This window comes from Mustela nigripes, chromosome 10, assembly GCF_022355385.1.
Source record: "Mustela nigripes isolate SB6536 chromosome 10, MUSNIG.SB6536, whole genome shotgun sequence".
Lineage (NCBI taxonomy): Eukaryota > Metazoa > Chordata > Mammalia > Carnivora > Mustelidae > Mustela > Mustela nigripes.
Window position 1 is genome coordinate 10,296,962 of NC_081566.1, and position 23,005 is coordinate 10,319,966.

Genomic DNA, 23,005 nt, shown 5'->3' on the forward strand with positions numbered 1-23,005 from the left:
ACAGGCGGTCCCCAGGCATTTCCCACGCAGGCGATCAGGACCACACTTAGAGAAACGTGTGAACGGACTCCTTGTGTGGCGAGGGGAGGGTTGCCGAGAACCTGAGGAATCGGAGGGAGATGGTCTCGTGCTGTCCACGAGCACGGCTGCCCCTCCAGTGTGCGTGCGTCATCCGTGCCCTTCTCGCCTCGCCCTTCCGGCTTGCGCTCCCCTTTGCGGTCCCTTCTTCTCCTCCCATGCCACCACCTGTTCCCCTGCGGCCCCGGAGCCCCGTCTGTGTGCCTCCTGCCCCTGCACCGTGCCACTCCTTCCCTCGGGCGCCATCCGTGCCTTGGCTCTCTCTGCCCAGCGTCCCAGGCTGCGCAGCCACACACAATGGAGTGGCGTGCAAAGTTGACAGTCATACTGAAAGCCCCTCCTCGGTGGGGCTCCCTGAAGGAAGGGAAAAGAAACAGGAACACCTGCCCCCCAAAGCGGGGAAAGGCATGACTGGCGATATCCCAGGCAAAGGGCGTGGGGTTGTCTGATTTGCGCTTCCATTACTGAGAGCGTTTGAATAGTTTAAGGACCCGTAAACTGTGAGACTAGATGTTTTCACTGAAAATTATGCATGTAGATATTATTCTCATGGGGACATACGCCTGCATCTGTTTGTCTACAAGTATTTACTTGCAGACTCACACGCGTATCCAGAACCTTGGTTCTGTCGGCTTTGTCTGCACCAAATGGGTGTATATGGATGTGTAATTAAAGATTTTAAACACTTGATTTTGATCGTCTGCTTTGCAGCTGCCGTGCTCAGAAAATTCCTAAGCTTCTGCGGGTTAATGGGAGTTCCAGCAAGTGTTTCTCTCTCTCTCTCTCTCGGTCTCTGTTAGTCGAGCTCCTCTCTTCTCTGCCTCTCTCCCTCTCTCCCCCTCCCCGCCTGCCTGCCTCTGCTCTCCCCTCCCTCGTGCTTCGGAGACAGCAGACAAGAGAGAAACTGGTGCGGCTTCCCCTGAGAAGCGTGCCTGCAGGCAGCGACAGGCAGGATCCCGTGAGTTCCTCTTGCATCCGATGCCCCGTGCTTGGAGGGAAATGCAATGTTGGAGCAGGGGCTGAGCTGGACTGGAAAGGTGGCTGGGAGCTCAGGGAGGCCGGGAGCGTGGTCTAGCTTCAGGCTGGAATCACGGGAATGTTTCACCGGGGTCTGCCCTGAGCCTTCCCAGACCCCCATGGATCGCAGAATTCCCCAGCCTCTTCTTTACCTTCGCTCTATGTCCCTTCCTCCTGAGATGGCCCCAGATCTGCAGGAGACATTTGCAAGACGCTATTTACTAACAGATGTGAAGACATGGATTCTGGACTTGGTTATTTAGCCATGATTTATCCATGATGATGGATTGGAAAGCATTGTAAGTAACAGCGGTCCCTGTGCCTGTAGTTAGATGGTCTGTCTTAGTTGTTTTTTTTTTTTTTTTAACTTTTTCAGTGAATTTTCCTTTTGGAGAAAAGTGAAAATACCATGTATCAAGTATTCCAAAGAAGTTAGGAGGGTCCAGATTATACAAGCTTTCTTCTTGTTCTGTTGACTTGCAGAATCCTTAGAGCTGTATCAGACCCACAAACTACTGAATACTAAATCTCCAGACATCCCCCTGGAGGGGGAGGCTGACATGGGAAATAAATGAACTGGGTTTTTGAACTGACAATCATTGCTATAATCAGACTTATTCAGAGTTGCTAAAATATTTGACAATTGGCTCGCTGCGGAATCAAAGCCAGAATTGAAATGTATTCTCTTTGCCGGTTCATAAAAATGAAGTTAGCCTATGGCTTTCAGAACAGGCTCTGGCTACATACATAGGAGATTGATTTTTTTTTTTTTTCCGCCCTAATGTTAAATGTCGACTCTATTTTCCTTCTATTTCAGCTTTTCTTGAGACAGACCACCTCCCCGATCTAGCGATCTAACGTATAATGTCTGGGCTGTAGGACGCTAGCAATTTGAAAGCGACTCAGGGTTTTCCATCTTTCTGTCCTGGGGCTTGATTTAAGCACTTCAAACTGCCCAGTCTTAGGGGGGAAAGAAACCAGTAACTTGCAGACCAGAATCAGTTTTTTTCATAGGAGAAAGGAATAGCTATCTGAAAGATTAGAAATTGAAATGAAAGAATATGATTTGCTTTTTCTTCGAAATCTGAAATGAGGTTAATTTTGTATAGAGTGAATTAAGCTTTCTTGATGAAAAAAAAAAGTATATTCTAAGAGACTTTGAAGATTCTAAGTCACTTAGGTAAGGATATCAAAGCAGCTTGCTGATCTCCTCCCCCACCCTTTGGCTGGTTGCAACTTTCTCTCTTTGAGTCTGTACAATAGTGTCAATGCAGAGATCTCTGACTTCCTGAAACTTGCTGAGATTAGGAAGTGGGGCTTCTAACAGCAACACTGTAACGAGCTTTATGAGTGACCTTTGGCTTTCCCTCCCGATCACATGCAGGCCCCGGGGAAGAGCCCCCACCCCTCCTACCTGCCCATCCCCCTGTCTCCCAGCCTCCGTCCTTCACCCCCCACCCCCAACCCCCGGAGTCTTGGAACCTCATGAAAGACCCTTCTAAAGATCCCCTTCAGCGAGCCCTGCCCAGCTCTGGACAGAGGGAGCACTGTGATGTAACAGGCGGAGCTGCCAAATTTGGAATTGAATGAGCTCTGTTGATTCCTGAATATGAAATCAGTTCTGTGAGCAACTGAATGAGATCATATCTTACAAACCTAACCCGAAGTGTTCCTAACTTTACTGATGGGCACTCAACATCATCAAAGGTTACAGCACGCAGCCCCCGAGGGGACCAGCCTGGGACCCAACGAAATCCCCAAACTCTTCTCGGATTCCTGCTTGGGCAAATAGACCTAGGGCCACGCCTTTTAAAATCTGTCCTTTGTTATCAAGGGAAATCTGAGACAGAAAACACATGTAGGCAGGGTCACGTGAGTGCCTTGCTGCGCCTGAAAGTGGTTGTTGTTATCACAAGGGGGAAATGCTTTCAATCTTGTGCCGTTTTGTTTTGGTTTTTTGTTTATATGGATTCCGTCAGGCTCGCGCATCTGGAAGAGGTTTGGGGGTGGGGGGATGTGGAAGCGAAGGCAGCACTTGCAGGGAGAAGGAAAATCAAGAAAGTCGGATTCAAAAGGGAATCATTCTCTTACCCAGTTCCAGTTCCCATCCTTGGTCTCGGGTCCCTGTTAAAGCAGACGCTCACGCAGTCTTCCTGGGTTTGTGGAGCTGGAGATCTTCCATTCTGCTTTTGTATTTCAGGCAGAGGAGGGGAGACTGCTCCAGAAATCCTTCTTAAAGGCAGTCAGAACCCATCTTTCGAGTTCTGCTCCCTTCACCCGAGAAGGCGACTCCCATTCCCTCCGACGTTTCCTCGGAGGGGGTCTTCTCTGTGCCTTGGGGTCTTCTCTTCCCACCCCAGGTCTTCTCTGTGCCTTGGGAGCCTCCCTGCCGAGCAGCTCCAAATCCCCCAGGGATCTCATGTGTGTCCTATTAGGGCAAAAACCCAGCTGCCAAGGGCAGGGTTTGCAGGGACCGTGGAGAGTGCTTTTTAGTGGCGAAGGAGCGATGGGACCCAACATGCTGAGACCGTACCGTCTTGGAGCGAGGCCGCTGATTGACATCAGCAGAACTGCTGAGCAATTAAAAACCTACTACAGTCAAGGTGAGAGAAAGACGACGGTTGCCGGTTGCCCTGGAGGAGTTTCAGGCGAAGTTCTGGTAAGCAACAAGAAGGTCGAAATTGACCAGGCCGATGGTTCGGAGCCTGAAACTGATCGATGCCTTGCGGGTGGAAGGGAGCGCTCCTCTTGGCCCCACGGTTTGCGGAAAGCTTGCTCAGAACGAACCGCTGGGTCTCTCACTCGGCTCTGCTGTCCCGGCTGTGAGAGGGCGATCTCCCTGCACACCCCTCTTCCTTGGCAACTGGGTCCCATCTGGCTCTTGGTTTTTATGCTCAGGTCCTGATCTCAGGGTCGTGAGATCAAGCCCCGTGTTGGGCTCCAGGCTCAGTGTGAAGTCTGCTTGAGAGTCTCTCTCCCTCTTCCTCTGCTCCTCCTGCTTGTTCTCTTTCTCTCTCTAAAATATAATAAATCAATCTTTACAAATAAATAAATAAATAAAAGGTTGGGTGCTTACCAAGGTTGCCAAAACCAAGTGTGGTGTTCAGATCTTCAGCTCCAAGAAAAAGTGCTACCCTTAGGGTCCCCCTCACTTTTGGGGGCTCGTGTCTTTGCTCTTTGTCTGAGCTCACAGTCCACAGTCTTAACACCTTCAGGATGCTTCTCACCACAAGCGCTAATCCTGTCTACTTCGTCTATACTGCGGGGAACTCTCAGCTTCCTGGTGAGTCTGGTTGCAGAGCAATGATGTGTGGACACAGCACACCCATCCCCCACCTCATCTTCCCTCCTGTTCCCTTGGAAAGGCTGCAGAGAAGACTTTGGAAAAAGCAAATCTGACCTGTGAAAAATGCCTCTGGGATTTTTCCTGATGGGAGGAAGGACTTGCCTTCTCTGTCACACACTTTCTCGTTGTCTTCCTCTAGGAAGACACTATCCGATCACAGCTACGTCCCACGGAATCAATAGTCAGTATGCACCTGTGAGCTACTGACCAGTACACTTCTTAGCTTCTAGAAGCTTCTGTTCTTGGTGTCAATAAAATGCATAAAATCTTAGTGTATAGGATTTTGTGGGAATCGAGTGGTGTCATGTGCTTAGCATGGTGTCCTGCTGTGTCCTCGTTGGTAATACTGCCCTCACGTCCTCCTATTCTTTCTACAGAGGACCCCGATCCTAAATGACGGGGATCCCGGGGAAGACAGGGTGCTGACGTAGGAGTCAAGAGCTGGGTCCCCTTGTATGACCTTGCGAACATGATCACATCTTCCCCATCTCCACAAATGGAAATAGTTTCATTTCCCTGAATGGGTTACTCCACGGAGATTCACGCTGGCCCTCAAGCCAGAGGGTCCTCCTTCCCTCCAGGTCTTGGCTAATCCCTTCCTTCTCTTCCCCTGTGGAACCTTCCCTGGGCCCCTGCACCTGGGTCAGGGCCCCTCCCCCACAATTCTGTGGCTCCTGCTTCTGTCCACCGGAGGCTTCCTCACCACAGAGACTTCGTGGTGTGCTTCTCTGTCTCCCTCACCAGACTGTAATCACCTTGACCTTGACCACCTCCCCCTCCCATCCTGAATGTCAAGACCAGGACCCTGCTCAACAGACATTTGCTGAATGAATTCCTAAATGAAAGCAAGAAGGAACGAGGACCTTTGCCCTGCCTCCATCGGGGGTCTCCAGCAAAGACAAAACGAAAGAATGTGTGAAAGGCTTTGATCGGTGGAGAGTGCCATGGGGTCGCCTTTAGTTTTAAGTTTGTCTGAGGCACAGTGTACTTTTAGGTGGGTTTTTCCGGATACACTTTAGCGAACCGAACAATCTTCTTTTCTTGTACTGTCCTTGCAAGACAGGTCCGTTCTTTGTCACAGAAGCAGAGCAGGGTCTGTGTGCGCCAGAGGCTCTGATGTTTGAAAATCTGTGAGCGACAAAAGGTTTCATTCCAAAATGAGAGATAAGGCTCTGAAAGCCGGTGCCCCTGGGAGGGATCCCTGCGGGACTTGACTTGACCCCAGGGCGAGTGGGTGATTGCAGATCGGTGCCTGAGAGAATGGGGGGAACTTTCTAAAGAGAGACAGGGGAGGAGAAAGAAAGAAAGGGGTCCTGGGGCAAAGGACCCAGGGGCACAGAGGGTAGAGCTCGCCCAATCCCCGGCTTCGTCCTGGTGGTGACACAGTCAAGGAAGGTACCAGCAAGGACTTGGGAGCCTCACACGCTTGGACTTGGATTGCAGCCTCACATTTAGGTCTCTGCTGCGTGTCACAAGCCCGCACACGGGAGGTTATGGTTTTCTCTACCGATGCTCGGACTCTGGTCCATGATGAAGCGAGCTCTTCCCCGGCGTTAGGGTGGAGTTTCCCTCAGGAAAAGTCTTTGCAGGAGAAGAGTGGGGAAGAAAAAGCACGTTTAAGAGAAATAGTCATTCACAGTGGCCAGTGCAGGGTCACGGGGTAGCCCAGACGGTGGCTGAGTACAGGTCCATGAGCAGGCTTTGTTCATAGAACACTTTGAAAGGGTGTGTAAGGGAATCCTGCACATCCAGATGGAAATCCCACGGCAGCTGCCTTTGCCATCAATGGGAGCACCCCACGTATCTCTCATTCGCCTCCCCGGGTCCAGCCCAGGAGTGGAGAGGCTCGTTTTTAACTTAACTTTGGCTCTCGGATGGTTTCGTGAATGAGCCGCCCACTGTATCTTGACATGGGGTTGGGGCTGGGGGGTGGGGTCAGGAGCCTGCGAAGCCCTTCTCTGCCTATTGGCTGGCTGTGCGAAAGGGAAATTAAGGAATTCTGCAAAAGCCACAAATCCAAGATGTCAGCTCATAAATATGTAAACTCCTCGCTTAGGTAATAAGCTCCCTGACAGCCAAAACTGTCATTTGCACATTATCGTCAGCTGAACGCAGAGTTCCAGTTGCCAGACTGTCCCTGGATGCGGGGGACTCAAAGCTGGGGAGTGGGAGTGGGGAGGGGCAGCTGGGCTGATTGTTCCGGAAAGATCTCTGGCTGCTCTCCACGGGCACTATCTCCGCCTCCACCCCAGCGTCAGGGGGCTTTCTCTCTTGGTATTTTGATTACTAAGTGTAGGCAAAAATTTTTGCAGTGTGGCGTTAGCAGTAGGAAAAGGGTTGAGTATGAATATGTAAATGAAGGCTGGAAAAAACAGTCACCAGCCTTGGGCTCTCAGCAACAGCGACTGAACCCGGACAGATTTCAATCTCTGTTGTATTACGTTTAAAACTCTGCCGGGATCTTAACCAAAATCAACAGTTGCCTATATATCTAATTTTAAATCCAGGCCTGCAGATAAGAATCAGGGCAGGAAGCAGAGGTTTGGTACCTAAACGTTCCCGGGGCATCGGGTACATTGCAGGCAGTTTGTAAGGTTTGCGGGATCAGAGTGAATCTAGGGGAGGGTTGCTCAAGACGCAGATCCGTTCTGCTGAAATACTTCATGAGAAGCCCCAAAGTAGCCCTAGTAGCAAAATACTACTGGACATTATGGAAGAAAAAGAATAAGGTCTCCTTTGGGTGGTGGGGACGGACTTACACATGTTAGAGGTGTGTCTCGGGGATGAGGAAGCAGGTGGCCTTTCCGACAGAGGAGCTGGCATGAGGATTTATGCACAGAAGCATGCAAGTGCACGGCTGTCATGTAATTATATTCATGTTGCATGATGATTAAAACTCAAACAGTTGAGCCTTCTACAGTGTGGGGCTTGGGGGCATCAACACAACCCCCCACCCGCACCCACTGCACAGTTGAAAATAGCCTTTGGTTGACCAGAAGTCTTACCAATAACCTAGCCGATTAACATATATTCTGTACGTCGTATGTATTACAGGTACTGTATTCTTAACAATAAAGTAAACTAGAGAGAAGAACACGTTCTTAAGAAAATCATCAGGAAAAGGAAATACAGTTACCGAACCGTATTTACCAAAAAATCCACGTGTAAGTGGTCCTGCGCAGTGCAGCCTGGTTTGAGGGTGCGCTGTATTTTCTAGATTCTCAAAATAGGCGAAGATTCGTGATAGATCGTGGTAATCGGGTGGCACGTGGAGGATGAGGAACAAGCAGATACGACGGGAAATCAGGTCCCATTTCGCCGCTGATGGGAAACGACGGATTGTGGGGCAAGTACCCTGGGCGGATGCAAGACCCACACCTGTGCTGGGGACCGGGGTTCTGTGACTGATGGGGTGGGTGGTCTTAGGCCCCTCATCCACTCATTTCATCTGTGCGTCCATTCATGAATATCACAGCGTAGAGAGGAAAGGCCATTCAGGAGAAGGGAGAGGAGATTGAGTCCAGAGAATCTGATTTCCCTTGAGAAGTGAAAAGTCCCTGGGAAACTTTCTCTAGTATAAGTGCAGGATCTTATAGTATCTTTCAGGTAATTTTTTAAAGGATTTTATTTATTTATTTTAGAGAATGAGAACAGAGAGAGGGACAGAGGGGAAGGGAGAGAGAGAATCTCTAGCTGATTCCACGCTAAGCACAGAGCCCAACGTGGGGGTCCATCCCATGACCCCGAGATTGTGACCTGAGCCAAAACCAAGGATCAGATGTTCAACCGACTGAGCCACCCAGGCACCCCCGCTTCGGGTAATTTAGTCTTTTTACAATTATAGTCAACACGCTGCCCGCCAGCATTCTGCTAATCGATTTCCTTTATGAAGGTGAACACCCAAAACTCTTGATGTTGGGAGATACTAATGACCCTTCCAAAACACCAAAGAAGGATAGGATAATAATTTGGATGCTCGTAAATCAGAGCATCATAGTGTTACAGAAGAAATAGCATTTCTGAGCTGGAAGAGTCCTGGGGGCAGTGGGGAGTCATGTATTTTGGTGACTTTCAGATCCTTGAAGAATGGCCTTCTGGGAGTAGAGACTGGGCTGCTCTCACACAGTCCTTCTTGGCTCCGATTGCGCATCCGTGTTTTCCAGTCACCAAATGTTCGTAAGGCCCTTGCATGCAACATGTAGGATAAATATTTGCAGGAGATGCTGGCCGTGCCCTCCAGGAGCTGCCTGTTTTGTAAGGGAGTAACATGCGTATGTGAAGAATGTAGACAGGAAGTTATTCTTAAAATACAATGAAAACCATCTAGGAAAGAAATGGAAAATCGTTTCCCCATAAAATGGAAGACAGGCCCCTGAAATAGAGAATTTGCTCTATTAGCGTGGACTACCACGGTCACATTTGTCTTATTTAAGAAGTTTTGAGCATCCAGCAGGAGAGAAAAGTTAGGTGATGTTGAGTGCGTGGCATAACCCATGTTTTTATTCTGGGGAAATGCAGAGTAGGATTAGAACTGAGTTGTCGAAAAATATGTTCTCATTTGTCATTCGTTCGTAACCTAAGAACATACCATTCAAGTCCAAGCACACTATTGATTTAATTAGCTTGAAAACATAATTTTGAAAAGTATCTGTTTTTTAAAAATCAAAGATTCATCAGTTAGTGAACAGTAAATGGGAGCAGTGCCAACAGGCTTGGCTCTCTTGTGGTGAGAAGGACCCCAGGGATAGGCCAAGGAAATGTGGACTTTGAGCCCCCTCTGGAGGAAAAAAAGGGAGCCCTCCCCGGCTGCTCCGGCGGCAAAGGGTTTCTTTTCTAAAGGTCAGAAGTGGAAAAAAAAGAATCACCTAATCAAATTGACTTTTGGAATTAACCTTATAAATCCAAAGTCTACAGTCTCTAACTCAACAGAGAACCCAAGGAAGATATTTCCTTCAAGAGGCAGCTTCGAAAACATCCCTCCCTCAAAGTCTTGGTAAAACAAATGTTGGACACGGACTACTAATGATGTGGAAAAAATAATTATAACGAACACAATAATTGTATTTGTTTTACGAGTGTAATAGCCTGCAAAACCCCACACAACACAGTATTTCATGGATTATCATCATTTAAGAAGTCAGCAAGCCATAAAAACAAACAAACAAACAAACAAATCTGGTTATTTGCTCACTCATTCTACAGGTGTTTATGGGGTGTCTACTGTGGGCGAGCAGGACTCCGGTCGGAGTGGGAGATACTAAGCATCAGCTCTGACCGCGTGCCCTCCTGTAGGATGAGCGAGGGTTGTGGGTATGGAGACAGGTAAGCAGAAAACACTGGGGAATCCAGAGAGGTCTCGGAAGCCTGGACTGCCTGCACCCTTTAAGAAGCATTCTGCAGAATCTTCTTTGAGCCCCCGTACAAAATAGAAAATAACCATCTTTCCCACCGATGACGAAGAACCTGTTAACAGTCCTTGCTTTGGAATATTGAGAAACTCAAAGACATCCCAACAGGCCCCCCAAGCATAGCCTTGTGGAAGCCCTGGGCTTCTTGCAGATCCCTCCCGCGCGGTTTCCCAGCTCCTCCACTGATGGGAAGCAGGTGAGGACCCTGTCAGGAAGACTTTTCCTCTTCAGGGTCAATGATTTGGAGCCAGTCCTCCGTGCACCTGTCTGTGGGTGTGCAGCGCTGGGAACACAGCTGCAGGAAAGGTGGGGGGGGGTGGCTCCTGACTTGATGGTGTTTGCAGTCCGGCGAGGAAGACACTAGTAACCACAGCCCGTTGTAAGGGGCAATGTGGCTGGTGACGCGTCACTCCTCCTCTTTCCCCTGAACCCCCCTCCCCCCATCAGGTGCCTGGCTCGTAGGTGTACACCCCCCTCCCCCCTGCGGGGGCGGGAAACACAGCAGTCCATTCTCGAAGCCGGGGGGCAGCACAGACAACTTACTTCTAGTGCCTTAAGGAAAGTGACTTTGTCTACACCCCATTTCAGTCATGGGCTGGTTTAAACCCAACTGCCCTTAGTTTGCTTGGGGCAGTGTTTTAGCTTGGCACGTGTATTTGTTCGGCGCACGTGCTCTCGGAGGGGCCCAGGACGCTGCCTGAAGTGTGTTGGTGACGGTGACCATCGGTTGTCCCGCCCCGGTCATTCCCGCACAAGGATGCACCGTCGAAGGAGCAACCAAGTTCAGTAATTGCCTCCAGCACGCCAAGCCTGCAGACACACGGCTGACGCGGCTGACAGAGGGTCTACTCCGGCCCGTGGTTTTCAGGCCAGAGCAACGGCGCTGACGCAGATTTTCCTGACATCTGATTTAAGGCTGTCCGAAGACCCCAGTTCGTTGGCTCCAATTGAGAATGTCTTTTTTTCTGACCTTTCTTGGCCACCAGGAAGGCCCCTCCCCCCCCCCAGCCAACGACACAACGGAAAACGCCCACTCGAGGTGCCGGGACCTAAACCCCCTCCTAGTCAGCCTCCCAGAGTGGACTGAATGTGCAGAAGCCCTTGGTGGGGCTGGTGTTCGCAGTCGGGGTCCACGGCTGCAGGGGCGAAGGCTTTCACCTTGCTTGTCTTTATTCACCTATTTAGAAGCTTCCGGAAAAGAGTCCCTAAAAAGGAACGCTGAAGACATGGTTTTCTTAAAATATTTCATGATGATGATAATTGTGGCAAACACGGTATGTACTCTGGGGCGGGAACTGTTCTAAGAGATAGACTGATAGACAGACGGACAGACAGACTGCGTAGTTTAAATCTCACTACTCCGTGAGGTGCAGCCACTCGTATATCTTGTTTGAGAGCTGACAAAACCGCGACACAGCCAAGAAATGTGCTCGACAAGGTCATAGAGCTGCGAGGAGCAGAAGGCAGTATCGAATCAAGGCAGTTTGGCTCCAGAAGTTCTGCTCTTGGCTGTTTCTCTTTTCTGCCTCTGGAGAGGCTCCGAAATACTAAAGCATCGTCACACTCGACAAATGTTCGCTGAAACGCACACGGATCCCTAAGCTAATACCGGTTCCCCACCCACGCTTCACTGTGGGGTCCCGGAGGCCCATCGAAATCATAGGCCTGAAAGCACCCTTGAGAGATTTTTCTAGTCTAGATTGAGTCTAGAGTATCCATTGGCTAATCATCTAGAACCTCAGCTACCTGTAACGAATCGGGACCACCCAACTGAACCAACTTTGAAAGGATTGACGAATACAACATCATTCTATAGTAGGACATCGGTGGGGAGCTCCTCTTGGCCACCTCGATAGAAGTAGAACCAAAAAAAAATCACCTAGGAGCTCAATGAAACACAAAGTAGGTACAGGTACCATTTGTTTAAGGATTTATACCGTATCTGTTTCCCCAAGATGGTTCTAAGTGGCTTACAAAATGTACTAAATAAATTAGATAATTTAATAGATAATAGATAGATAAATAAATTAGATCTTAAAATACATGTAGGCAACCAGGTAGAAGGAGACAGTAAGAGAAGCCAGTTTCTGGACCAAGTTGGCTATGCAGTTGGACATTAATTAGGCTCTTAATTTTACAGAAACAAAAGCATATGGATCTGGAAGGAGTGAAGGGGGAAGGCATTGAGACATCTGCTGAGTTCCTACTACGGCCCGTGGTTCTGATGGCCACTTCCCATGTTATGTCCTTTGTCTTCCCAACAGACCTTTGCACTGGGCGTCATTATTTTCCTATGTGTCCAAGGAAATAGCAGAGCCAGGATTTGAACCAAGTCACTATGATCCCTAAGACGGGGCTTTTTCTCTTGGGTTATATTATTCTCACCCAATAAGGTGACATATAGCATTTGTCTGCAGACTCCTAGTTTTTCTTGGAGAATTTGTTTTAATGGGTCCTTTAGGCAGGGAACCATGGGTAATAACACAGTAACCTGTAAATAGTAGGTGCTCAGTCAGTATTTGTAGAATAACTTGAATAAATAAGTGCATAGATAATAAGATGAAAGATATCTTCTTTAATTTTTGTAAGCTATAGAAATGGTTTTTATGGGTGCTTTTATATTAGCCCTTATTTAAGCACAAAGTCGCATCGTAGCATCCTAATTACCAAGGCATTTAGGTAAAAATCTAAAACTATGTCTTATCTTTTTTCTTTGCTCGTTTAATGTTTTGAAAGAGCAGCGTAGGCCTCCTTCTGTTTACTTCTTCAGCCCCCCACTTATTCTTCAACCCCGTGCAATGTGCTCTGCCTCTCCTTTGACTAATGTTCAAGGTCAACGATGAGCTTGTTAGTTCTGGTCGCATGGACACTCTTTATTCGCTTTGTTGGTCTCTTAGAGGCATTTTCCATCGGAGACCCCTCCCCCCACCACTGCCTGTCCTTCGCTCGCAGTGTCCACGGCTCCTTTAACGCTCCTTCACCCTACCCTCTCTGCACCACTGGACAGATGTTGGGGTTCCTCATGGGTCTGTCCTGGGCCACTTTCCGTTCTTGTTCTGCTCGGCACCCTCCTGGACATCTCTGCCACTCTCGTGACTTCGGTGGTCATCTTCGTGTTAAAGACTATGCCATCGGAAAAACCAAAATCAAATATTTTTTTATTTCCAAATACTAAGAAAGATCTTAACCATGACTGTAAGTGGAAAATCAGTGGCTCCTCTTCATAAAGTCAAGGCTAGGGAAAAAAAGCAAAAGCTCTGATGTGTTTCCGAATCTTTTCTTGGTAATTAGTCCTATGTCAGGAGTCACTTCTTTGTATCTTTGAACACCTCTTTGCACTGGTGGTTATTACTTATCTGTTTGACAGAGTTGAAGGAAAGCACAGACATTTAAAGATAAAGTGCTTATAGCCACTCTCAATTGAATATCATTCATAAAGATAAAATGCCTTCTGCAATTTTAATAGAAATCAATGTGAAATAAGATTCAATTTATAAAAACTCAAATTACCGGCAATTTGTAGAGCATGTCTGTTGCGCAAACGCGGGAGTCCACATGAGAAGATGATTGATCATTTGATGGATTATATAACGTGACTCACGTTCTGTCCGACCGAGCGAGAGTATATCACCGATGCAGCTGGATGGATTCATGCTTTAGAGAATGGGTGTTTTCTTCCTTTCGTGCAATCTGTTCCTAGAAGTTCTGTTAGAATAAATATTATCTTCCTGATGCCTGGGAATTTTATTCTTAGCCAAGGATTCAGTGTCAGAAAACCATAGTTGCAGTTAACAACAAGTTAGTCAAGTTGAGATACTACTTTAAGCCAATATGGCTACTTAAAATAATAGAATCATGCTCCAATTCTGCAAAAATGGGCTTCATTTAATTTAGGACTGCAAAAATGAACACTTGCCCCAGCATAAAATATGTAATATTACCTACTGTAGATTTCACCGACCGCAAAGTAATACTCCTTCCAAAGTGAACGTGAGTGAACTGGGCAGCTTCACCCAGGTCAGGTTTCAGAGTTAACCAGGAAATGTGGACAAAATCTCCATTTGCTTTGATCAATTTCTCTGTTGCCGGCAATTTCTAAACAATTCCTTTTGTTACAGCAGTGTTTAATCTTTTTTTTTTTTTTAAGATTTTATTTATTTATTTGACAGAGAGAGATTGCAGGTAGGCAGAGAGAGAGGGAGGAGGAAGCAGGCTCCCTGCAGAGCAGATGTGGGGCTCCATCCCAGGACCCTGGGATCATGACCTGGGCCGAAGGCAGAGGTTTTAACCCACTGAGCCACCCAGGTGCCCCAGCAGTGTTTAATCTTTTGATCGTTCTTTTCAAAAATATTTATTAACTGCAAGATAAAATAAGTATGAAGAATGTAGCAAAATCTTTAATGGAGAGGAATCCCCTGAGTTGTTATTCTTCCTGGCTTCTCCCTCCTCCCCCTTACTATACGGATGTACGTGTACACACGTGTGCACACACACACGCACACACACTCCTGCTTGTGCACAGCGCCCGAGAACCTCAGGAGCAGCAATAGGGACAGTAAATGCAGTAGTGGGATGGGAGGGAGTTAGGGGAGGGGGGAAGTCCCTTCTCGGCGCTCAAGTCACAACCTGTCAATGGAGATGTGCACCCTGGACCTGCCTCCTTTCCCTTCCCATGCTACCTTGTAGCATAATCACCCTACACCTGCAGAAATAATCAAATAAGCCATTATGTGCAAGAGAAGGTAAATTATCGGGGTTCCTGGCTGGCTCAGTCGGTTCAGCATCTGACTCTTAGTTTTGGCTCAGGTCATGACCTCAGGGTCCTGAGATTGAGCCGTGGGGCGTACTCATGCTCTGTGCTGAGTCTTTCCCCTCTGCCCTTCCCCCCCCCCCCACTCGTGTGCTCTCTATCCCAAATAAATACATAAATCTTTTTAAAAAGTGTAGGTCATTGTTAGCAGCTTTGATTCAATGTCACAAAATATTCACCCCTCCCATCTCCTAGACTGTGATTACTATAGATTCTTTCTCCATTCATGAGTTATTTTGCTCTGGACTAATCTCTCATCTATGCTGTTCAGTAGAGATGGCTTCTGTACTGAAAATAAAAGTTGCTTCCTTCCTCTGCACGGGAGCTTTTGCACATGCTTGTGGTGAGTGCACTTTATCCCAGTGTGCCTTTCCGTGGTTGTCACAGTCTGCATGGACTCCAACCCACATGGCTGAGTAGGTAGGAAAGGAGAGGGTTACTGTAAATTTCTGCCGCTCTCCTTCTAGTGGGGCTGCAGAGGTGCCGGCAATCAAAAAGACGTCCCAGCATCAGGGGCAGAGCAGCCTTGCCGCAGAGTCAGGGACAGACGTTCTGCGCCTCTGCCGCGTCCAGTTCGTCCCACCGTATTGCGGAGACCTCATGCGGATTGTCCTTCTTTGAAATAACTTACTTAATGATGTCCTCCAGTTTCAACTATAGCAAATAATTTGTTGAACAAAAAGAAATATTGATATTAAAGGAGAAAAAAATGACTTCCTTTAGCAAACAAAGCCGTGATATTCAAATTTAATTAACCAAGAAGCCCCCAAACCACAGAGCACAGTCACCCAGCATTGACAATTAATTAGCTTTGCATCTGAAAGAGCCACAGGTATTGAGCAAAGAGTTGTGGATTAAAGGCTTTTTTTCCTCTGCCCATGCTGTCCATTTCTAGCTCTCACACCCTGATAGCACTTGGCTGCTTCAGGCATCAAATTATTTCTGGAGTGAGTAACTCCATGTCAGTTTCTCATTTCACGTGATCATAATACCGGAAGAGCGGGAATAAAGCCCCGTTTCTTTTCAAATAAAGACCTCAAAGGTGAACACCACCATGGCTATTCCATTTCTGCTGCCTTTCAGGATAATTCCCTGCCAAACAGCTAAGGAAGATAAATATTAAGGTAAACTCCTGGGGAATGAGTGGTCACCCTGGGCTTTTAAGTGGGCTATCTTGTTTAGGGTAAATCATGCAATTTCTGCCTTGAACATTACATTAGCATATGCATCAAGGATTTAACTAGAAAGTACTGGAGTTAGCATTTACAAGGCAGCATGATGTAATGAAAAGAACATTAGATTCATTGGATTCTTAAAATCGAATTATCTGGAATATGCTTATTCCTGGAAGGAATCTTAATTTTAGTTTAGACGGTCTTTGTACTGCAGAAGATCTATGGGCGTGTACACTTTCGCACACAAACACACACACTGGACAATTCTTTCTCACCAGAGAAATCAGGCCTTCGTATTCCCCGAGGAATGGGCTCTCATTAGCCTGTGATTGTCTTTTTCTGTCTATAGCTGGATGGTCATTACTTGGTTTCATCTACTTCATTCAGTAAGACTAGCCAGTTCTCAATTATTTGTGTTTATGAAATATCCGAGGGATCGTAGTTCACTATGATCATATATATCTGGTTTGAGATGGAGTTTTAAATTTATATTTGCACTTACTCGGGTCTGGTGTCCTAGGTGCTCAGAGTTCTTTTTTTTTTTTTTTTTTTTTTAAGATTTTATTCATTTATCTGAGAGAGAGAGCATGAGCGAGGAGAGGGGCAGAGGGAGAAGCAGACTCCCCACTGAGCAAGGAGCCCAATGCGGGGCTCCATCCCAGGACCCGGGGCCCATGACCCCGATGTAGCAAAGATGTTAGGATTCAAAGCCGACGGCCCAGAAAGAATTCTTGAGACGTCTTTGGTGCAAAAAGGTGGTTTTATTACAGCACGGGACAGGACCCGCTGCCCTGCGGTTGTGAGGAGTGGCTGATTATATAGTTTCAAGTTGGGAGGGCGTTAGGAAAAGCTTAAGTCTCTAAGGAATCTGGAAGCAAGGTTTCCAGGACCTTGAGAGGGCTGGCTATTGTTAAGAAAAGGTCGTTTACTACAGTCTAATAAAACCTTAGTCATGAGACCCTTTAGATGTGTACTGGTGGGTCTTACGCTCTGGGTGAGGGGGTAATTGACAACACGTATCTTGGGGAGCGGGTGGTTAGAGATAAAGGAAATGTCCACAGGAATTTTTATATGTTTAAGTAGACTTAACAGGATCCTGGGGGATCGGGCTAAGATTGCCTTTTGCCCTTAGCAAGGTGTTAACATCGAGGCAGCTGAGTCCCTCGAGGAATGTCACTCTGCCTGTTTCAGGGACTTGTCAGTGGGCTCTGCGTAGCAAGGAAATTTAATTTTTCTTTTGCCTTCGTTTTCCACATCAACCTGAGAGGAAGGCAGATGCCACCCAGGTGCCCCCACAGTTCCTTTAATTTATGTATGACTGGGCCCCATGTACAAACGTATGGCTCAGGAAGAGGTTACATCATGTAGTTTCCTGGGTACTAAGCTGGCTTGGCCTGGACAGATCAGGCCAGAGATGAAGCTCTGCGGACAGGAAGCCCCTGGTCAGAAGGGAACCACTAGAAGGTCTGCTAGCACAGGGACAAGTGTGTAAGGACCCAAGTGCAAATGGGGGGAAAGCCCAGGGCCATGAACCCGGGCTGGAACAGAAGTCCAGCTAGCCAAGTAGAAGCCAGGAGGCAGGAGACTGGGAAGCTGGGTTAGGAGTCTGGGAAGACCAAGACCCTAGCCCCAGTGCACAGCCCCTGGCCCCATGTCAGGCTTCAGGCAAGGCTGTGTCCTGCGGGAATGGGGCAGTGTGCCCACACCGGGCCCGTGTCTTACCTGCCACTGTCCAGATGCATTTCAAGGAGAACGCCCCGGGCGCTCCTCCAGACCGCGGGGCTCCTTAGGTCTTTCTCCTCCCTGAGAAAGCTCTTCCTGGTGTGTATCGTGGGTCAGGAGGCTGCAGCCCTCCCCCCACCCCGCAGAGAGCAGGGAGTACAGGAAGTGTAGCTTTGTAGGTGTGTATAGAGAGCAATAAGGCTACGCAGGTAATGAAGAAATTAACAGCTCTGGAGTCAAGTTCGGGGGTATGTCCCCTGGCATCCAAGGCAGTGGACGAGTTGGCAGTGGGCTCCTTTAGACCTGTTAGGCAGGAGTAGAGGTAAGTTCAGGGTTATTCCATCTTCCAAGGTTCTTAAGAGTAGCGTGCGTGCACTTTCTTGAGATAGGACTGATCGCACACGTTTGAAGCAAGACGCATCTTCCCAGAGGTCCCTCCATCTCAGAAACAGAGCTTCCTGGTCCCGCGTGAGCATTTCCCTCCAGGTCCTGCCCTGGCGTTGGTCATCTGGGCAGGATTGGGGACGGGCACGAGGTTTGCAGGATGTGTAGAGATAGGAAAGGGAATAAAGAAGGCCACATGTCTCCAAGGCTGCCCGTAGAAGGCGGCACCAAGTCGTCCAGTTCTGGACAAGTTCATTGGAGCAGAGGTCCCCCACCTTCTCTTCAGCCCGGGGACCCCGCCTCCTGCAGATGGCTCCCCGCTCCATCAGTGATCCCCTGGACGGAATATCCAAGGAAGCCAAGAAGACCAACCTGTGACAATGTCCAGAGTCTTGCTTCCAGACAGGCGGAAGTGAGCCAGGCTCGGTGAACGGTGGGTTATAAGCAGCAGCTGCATTTTATTTTTTTAAACATCTTTATTTGGGGCTAGGCAAGCATCTCTCTTTTCATAACAAGGACCTTGGCTCGGCAAACACTCTCATAGGTACCCAGCTTTACGCAAAGAAGGTTTTACTTGGAATCGCTTTTGCAAAAACCGTAGCTTACGAACACGTTCTTTCTGCTCCCATTATTTTTGACATGAGCCGTATTTTTTCATTTATTCATAATCTTCTCCCTCTGACCATGAAAAATATCCAGACACGAATGGATTTGCGATATCGACCAACGACATGGTTTTCAGATACTGCTCTTTTGCCCGTGTGGTGCCCCCGGGTGTGGGTGAATGGTGTGCCGCTCAGATAACACTGTTTGGGAGAAGCTTCCAGATCTAGCCTGCTGGTGAGACTCTTTAACTGGGTGGCAGGGACCCCCGCCGCATGTCTGCAGGCTCCTTCACGCTTCTGTTTATCTCCGCTGCCACGGAGCCAGAAGCAAGTTATCGGTCATGCTGGGTTATGTGGATTCTTCTCCTGTATCCATTTTCGCAGTGGACTCTTGGACACAGAGCGGCTGCTGGGTGACTCACAGATGACTTTCGTGATATCCACAGCCCATTGATTGCATAGTCGTTCTGTGTATAGCTGCCATCCGGTAAACACCGATGGACTGATTGAGTTTCCCAAGCATTCACATGCATTCTAAGCAGCTTTCAGCATCCTGCGGGTGTCTTTAGAGGGAGGGGCACGAGGTAGTGGTGGATGGTACACACGGATGTCTGTTGTTATTGTCATGCAAGGGCTCACTCTGGGTTGGGACTATAGGGACAGAGAAGCCATTTTCGTCTAATTTGCCATTCACGTCCTAATTCTGGGCATGACCTGACTCACTCAGTGGAGACATTCTTCCCCTGTGCTATGAAGGTACGTTGCTAGGCAACCAGATCAGTAATTGGTAAATGCTTATATATGATTTGATTTGAGTTCCACACAAAAATATATAACTGCTTTTTTTGTGGAGCAGTGGTTTCATTATTAAGCAAACGATTATCATCTGTTTTTTTTTTTTTTTTTTTTTTTTTTTTTTTTGCCCAAATAAAATAAGATAACTGCTTTCATTTATCAAGTTGGGTAATAACATGACGTTGTGGACCAACCTGGGCCCCAGATGAGCGAAAGCTTGAATCCTGATCTCAAGTGTGAGAATCACTAGTCCCACGATGGTGGAGAAAATCTGGTAACTTCTGAGCCTTCATTTTTTTTTTTTTTTTTTTTTCCGAACATGTCACTTGCGGGTACAGATCCCTTTCCAACTTCTTACCCCAGATCGCTGCGTGAAGATGGGTGTGACCGTGGGTGGAAAATGCTTTAGAAAGAGTTAAGACCATCCAAGGTCTGAGTGTTATCTAAAACTTCAGGCTCCTTGAGCACGGGGCTTTTTGTGTCGTAACCTCCAAGGCTGGATGGATCCGGCAGCTCCAAGCAGCGTCCACACTGTCCCCTCAACAAGGCACAAAGCTCTGGGGCGGGAGGCAGGTGCAGAAGAAAGGACGCGTGTGGTATTGACCTTCAGGGAGCTGGACGCAGCGCTAGAAACACTGACAGAGAAGCACTGCCCCCACCGCAGAGCAGCATCTCATTAGGGGTTGGAACCTCAGATAGATTCTCTTAAGACCAATGGCTGTAAGACTTCAAGGACACAGGTGAGGCCCCCCAAAGGCTGAAGGAGTCGATGACGGCAACTTACAGGAGCCCCTGAAGAATGGGCAGATTTTTAAGAGAAGAATCTGGGTGACTTCATAGAAATGATCACTGTGGGTGAGCGCTGTGCGTTAAACTCTAGATGTCAGTTCGTTTCCGAACTCTGATCGCGATGGGCTGCACTGTTCCGGGCTGCACTGTTCCGTGCAACGTGGTGCTGAGATTAATGGTCAGCTGTTGTTTTACTCCTGATGGTAAACATTTTATTTGAAGTCATGTCCTGAATTATCTTCCCGCACTAATGAAATGGATCATTTACATAAAAATCAGGAAAACCCCAAGACCCCGTGTGCTTTTCAGCCTCAGGAGACATGGAAATGACCTCGGTGACAGCCAATTACAGCCTGGAAAGGTGAAGGAGAAATGCTCTTCTTCCCTGCTGGGGAGTCTCCGACCCACACATCATACTTCGAGGCCGGGCCCCAGTGCTTTCCAGCCGGCGTGGTTTCCAAACGATGCGTGACTGGTGTTTTGTTGCTGTTGTTTCTGGTTTTTTATGCGCACATGGACATCCTACTTGTTTCCAGAAGCTTTGCCTCAGACCACTGGTTCTTGTCATGTATCCTCTCTATTTCTAATCGGCTTTATTTTCTTCGACCCCCCCGCGTCACTGACCCTGCAGATTTCTGAGGAGCTGCTGTGGTCTGTCATGTCATTGCTTATTATCAGGCCGTCTTAATCCTCCAGGCATTGAAATATTTTCTAGTGGCACAGAAGCCCTCGCAGCCCAGGGCAGCCCCGGCCACGGTCACGTTAGATGAGAGTGGGGTGTCTTTTACAAGCTGACAGTGGACGTCCGATCCCTGTCGTCCCCTCCTGGGTCAGGACCCTTTCTGTGCGGCAGATGGGGCAGTGTGGAGGCCTCCCTCACCTCCCCTCCGATTTAGTACAGCTTGAATGACCTCTTAATTTATATAAACCATTTACCCACCTCTCTGAGCATCCCGCACTTGGACACCCCCCCGGGATGAGAAGAAATGATCTCTTTGGGGCGCCTGGGCGGCTCAGTCGGTGAAGTGTCCAGATCTTGATCTCCACTCGGGTCTTGATCTCAGGGTCATGAGTTTGAGCCCCCACACTGGGCTCTGCGCTGGGAATGGAGCCTACTTTAAAAAAAAAAAAAAAAAAAAAAGGAAATGCTCTCAGAATGTGGTTGGCAAAACACAGTATGTCAATTCCAAAAAGGATAGTGAATCCTTAAAAAAATGGCTATGTTGCCTGATACTCCTGCCCGTTCTCTAAAGAAAGTTCTATTCCTCATGAAGCTAATAATAATTCTCCATGTATTGTTAAGTCAGCATTTTAGTAATCTCTGCACACTAAGGGTGGCAGACCCCAATTTAATTCTCATGAGATACACTTGTCATGAGGTGCTTTCCATTTAAGCTCCCACAATTCTGAAAATTCCAGGTCAAATGGTCTGTCCCACAAATGCAAAAAAAATTTTTTTAAAAAAAGGATCCTCATAAAGTCCCCCTCTGATCTATATAACTGAGACCTAAGATTTTCCCCCAACTAACCCAATTACATTTAACCAGGTACTATTTACCTCTTTTTTTTTTTTTTTTTAAAGATCTGGGTAGATCTGGCCAATGAAAAGAAGTGAGCATCCCATAGGAAGGTGACTTCAATTCCAACCTGATTCCTAGAATCAGAGAGCATCCCACAGTGTGTTAGGGTAGCTGTCTCCTGGTGGGATGACAAGGCTGGGGAGAGGAAGGGCCAGAACCCAGTCGGAAAAACTGAGCCCATCAGTTTAAATTCTTGCCAAATTCCCAGCCTCATAAGGCTTAGCGTGGCACCAATTTCCTTATACGCATTCAGTAACTATGAATTTCATCCTGTTAGAGAGACGATCTGTTTTCTTGAAATAAGGCACAGAGACGTAAATGAAGCTTATGGATATTTAGAGATGTGTGCTGGGATGCATAGCTTGAAGTCACCAAGGATAGTATCTGTGATAAGAATGAGACAAGTAGGGGCGCCTGGGTGGCTCAGTCGTTAAGCGTCTGCCTTTGGCTCAGGTCATGATCCCAGAGTCCTGGGATCGAGCCCCCCATCGAGCCCCCCATCGAGCCCCCCATCGGGCTCCCTGCTCAGCGGGGAGTCTGCTTCTCCCTCTCCCACTCCCCTGCTTCTCTTTCTTCTCTCGCTGTCTCTCTCTCTCTGTCAAAAAAAAAAAAAAAAAGAATAAAATCTTAAGAAAAAAAGAATGAGACAAGTAAATATAGCTTATAGTAGTGTTTTAGGGCTTTTTGGTTGTTTGAAATCTTCTAAGACGACCGCTAAGTTGTTTTTTTCCCTATGAAGAAAGAATTTATTAGAAGGCATTAATTACACATCTAGCCAAAATGTCTTTACCTGTTGAATTCTTTCAATTCTTTCATGACTCTGTCTCCTTTGTGTCACCAAGTAATACAATTATTCATGAGAGATTCCTAGACCCCAACCTTCCTCTCTCTGCCCGTCACTGAAGTGCTATATAATAAAAGCAGAAGCTGCTGACTTCCAAGAAGCTGGAACATACAAGACCGATCAGATCAAACAGCTGGCTCTAATACTGTCGAAATTAAAGTAAAATGTTCTCATAGAACATAAAGCTATAAAACATGGCTCTTATTAATTTTTCCGATTCGGGAATTCTCTTGAGTACACTTATTTCCTATACATGTTTTAGAAAGAAAGTAATTTTTAACTGTATTCTCAAAATAATTCCCTTCATTACTATTTTTCTGCATTGAAGCCAGTAGAGGCTTCCCTAAATGGAATTTAGTGATTCCAGGAATCATTTCAGAAACTCTGCCTTGGAAGAGATTTTGGGAATCATCTGATTCTCCCAACACATGCCTCGTTCCCCCTAATATTCC

At 47.4% G+C, this 23,005-nt stretch overlaps 1 protein-coding gene across 2 annotated transcripts in view; it reads left to right on the forward strand.

The window, feature by feature from the left end:
• The window catches only part of KIF26B (kinesin family member 26B), a 412,466-nt gene that overhangs the window by 266,769 nt on the left and 122,692 nt on the right, over positions 1–23,005 (forward strand). Inside the window, exon 1 of one of the 2 annotated variants that reach the window (XM_059412564.1) lies at positions 1,024–1,394. The exons of the other annotated variant lie outside the window; for it this stretch is intronic. Coding sequence (XP_059268547.1) covers positions 1,372–1,394 — 23 coding nt within the window. The 5' untranslated portion in view covers positions 1,024–1,371. Of the gene's footprint in view, positions 1–1,023; positions 1,395–23,005 lie in introns of those variants that run through there. 2 annotated transcript variants of the gene reach the window in all.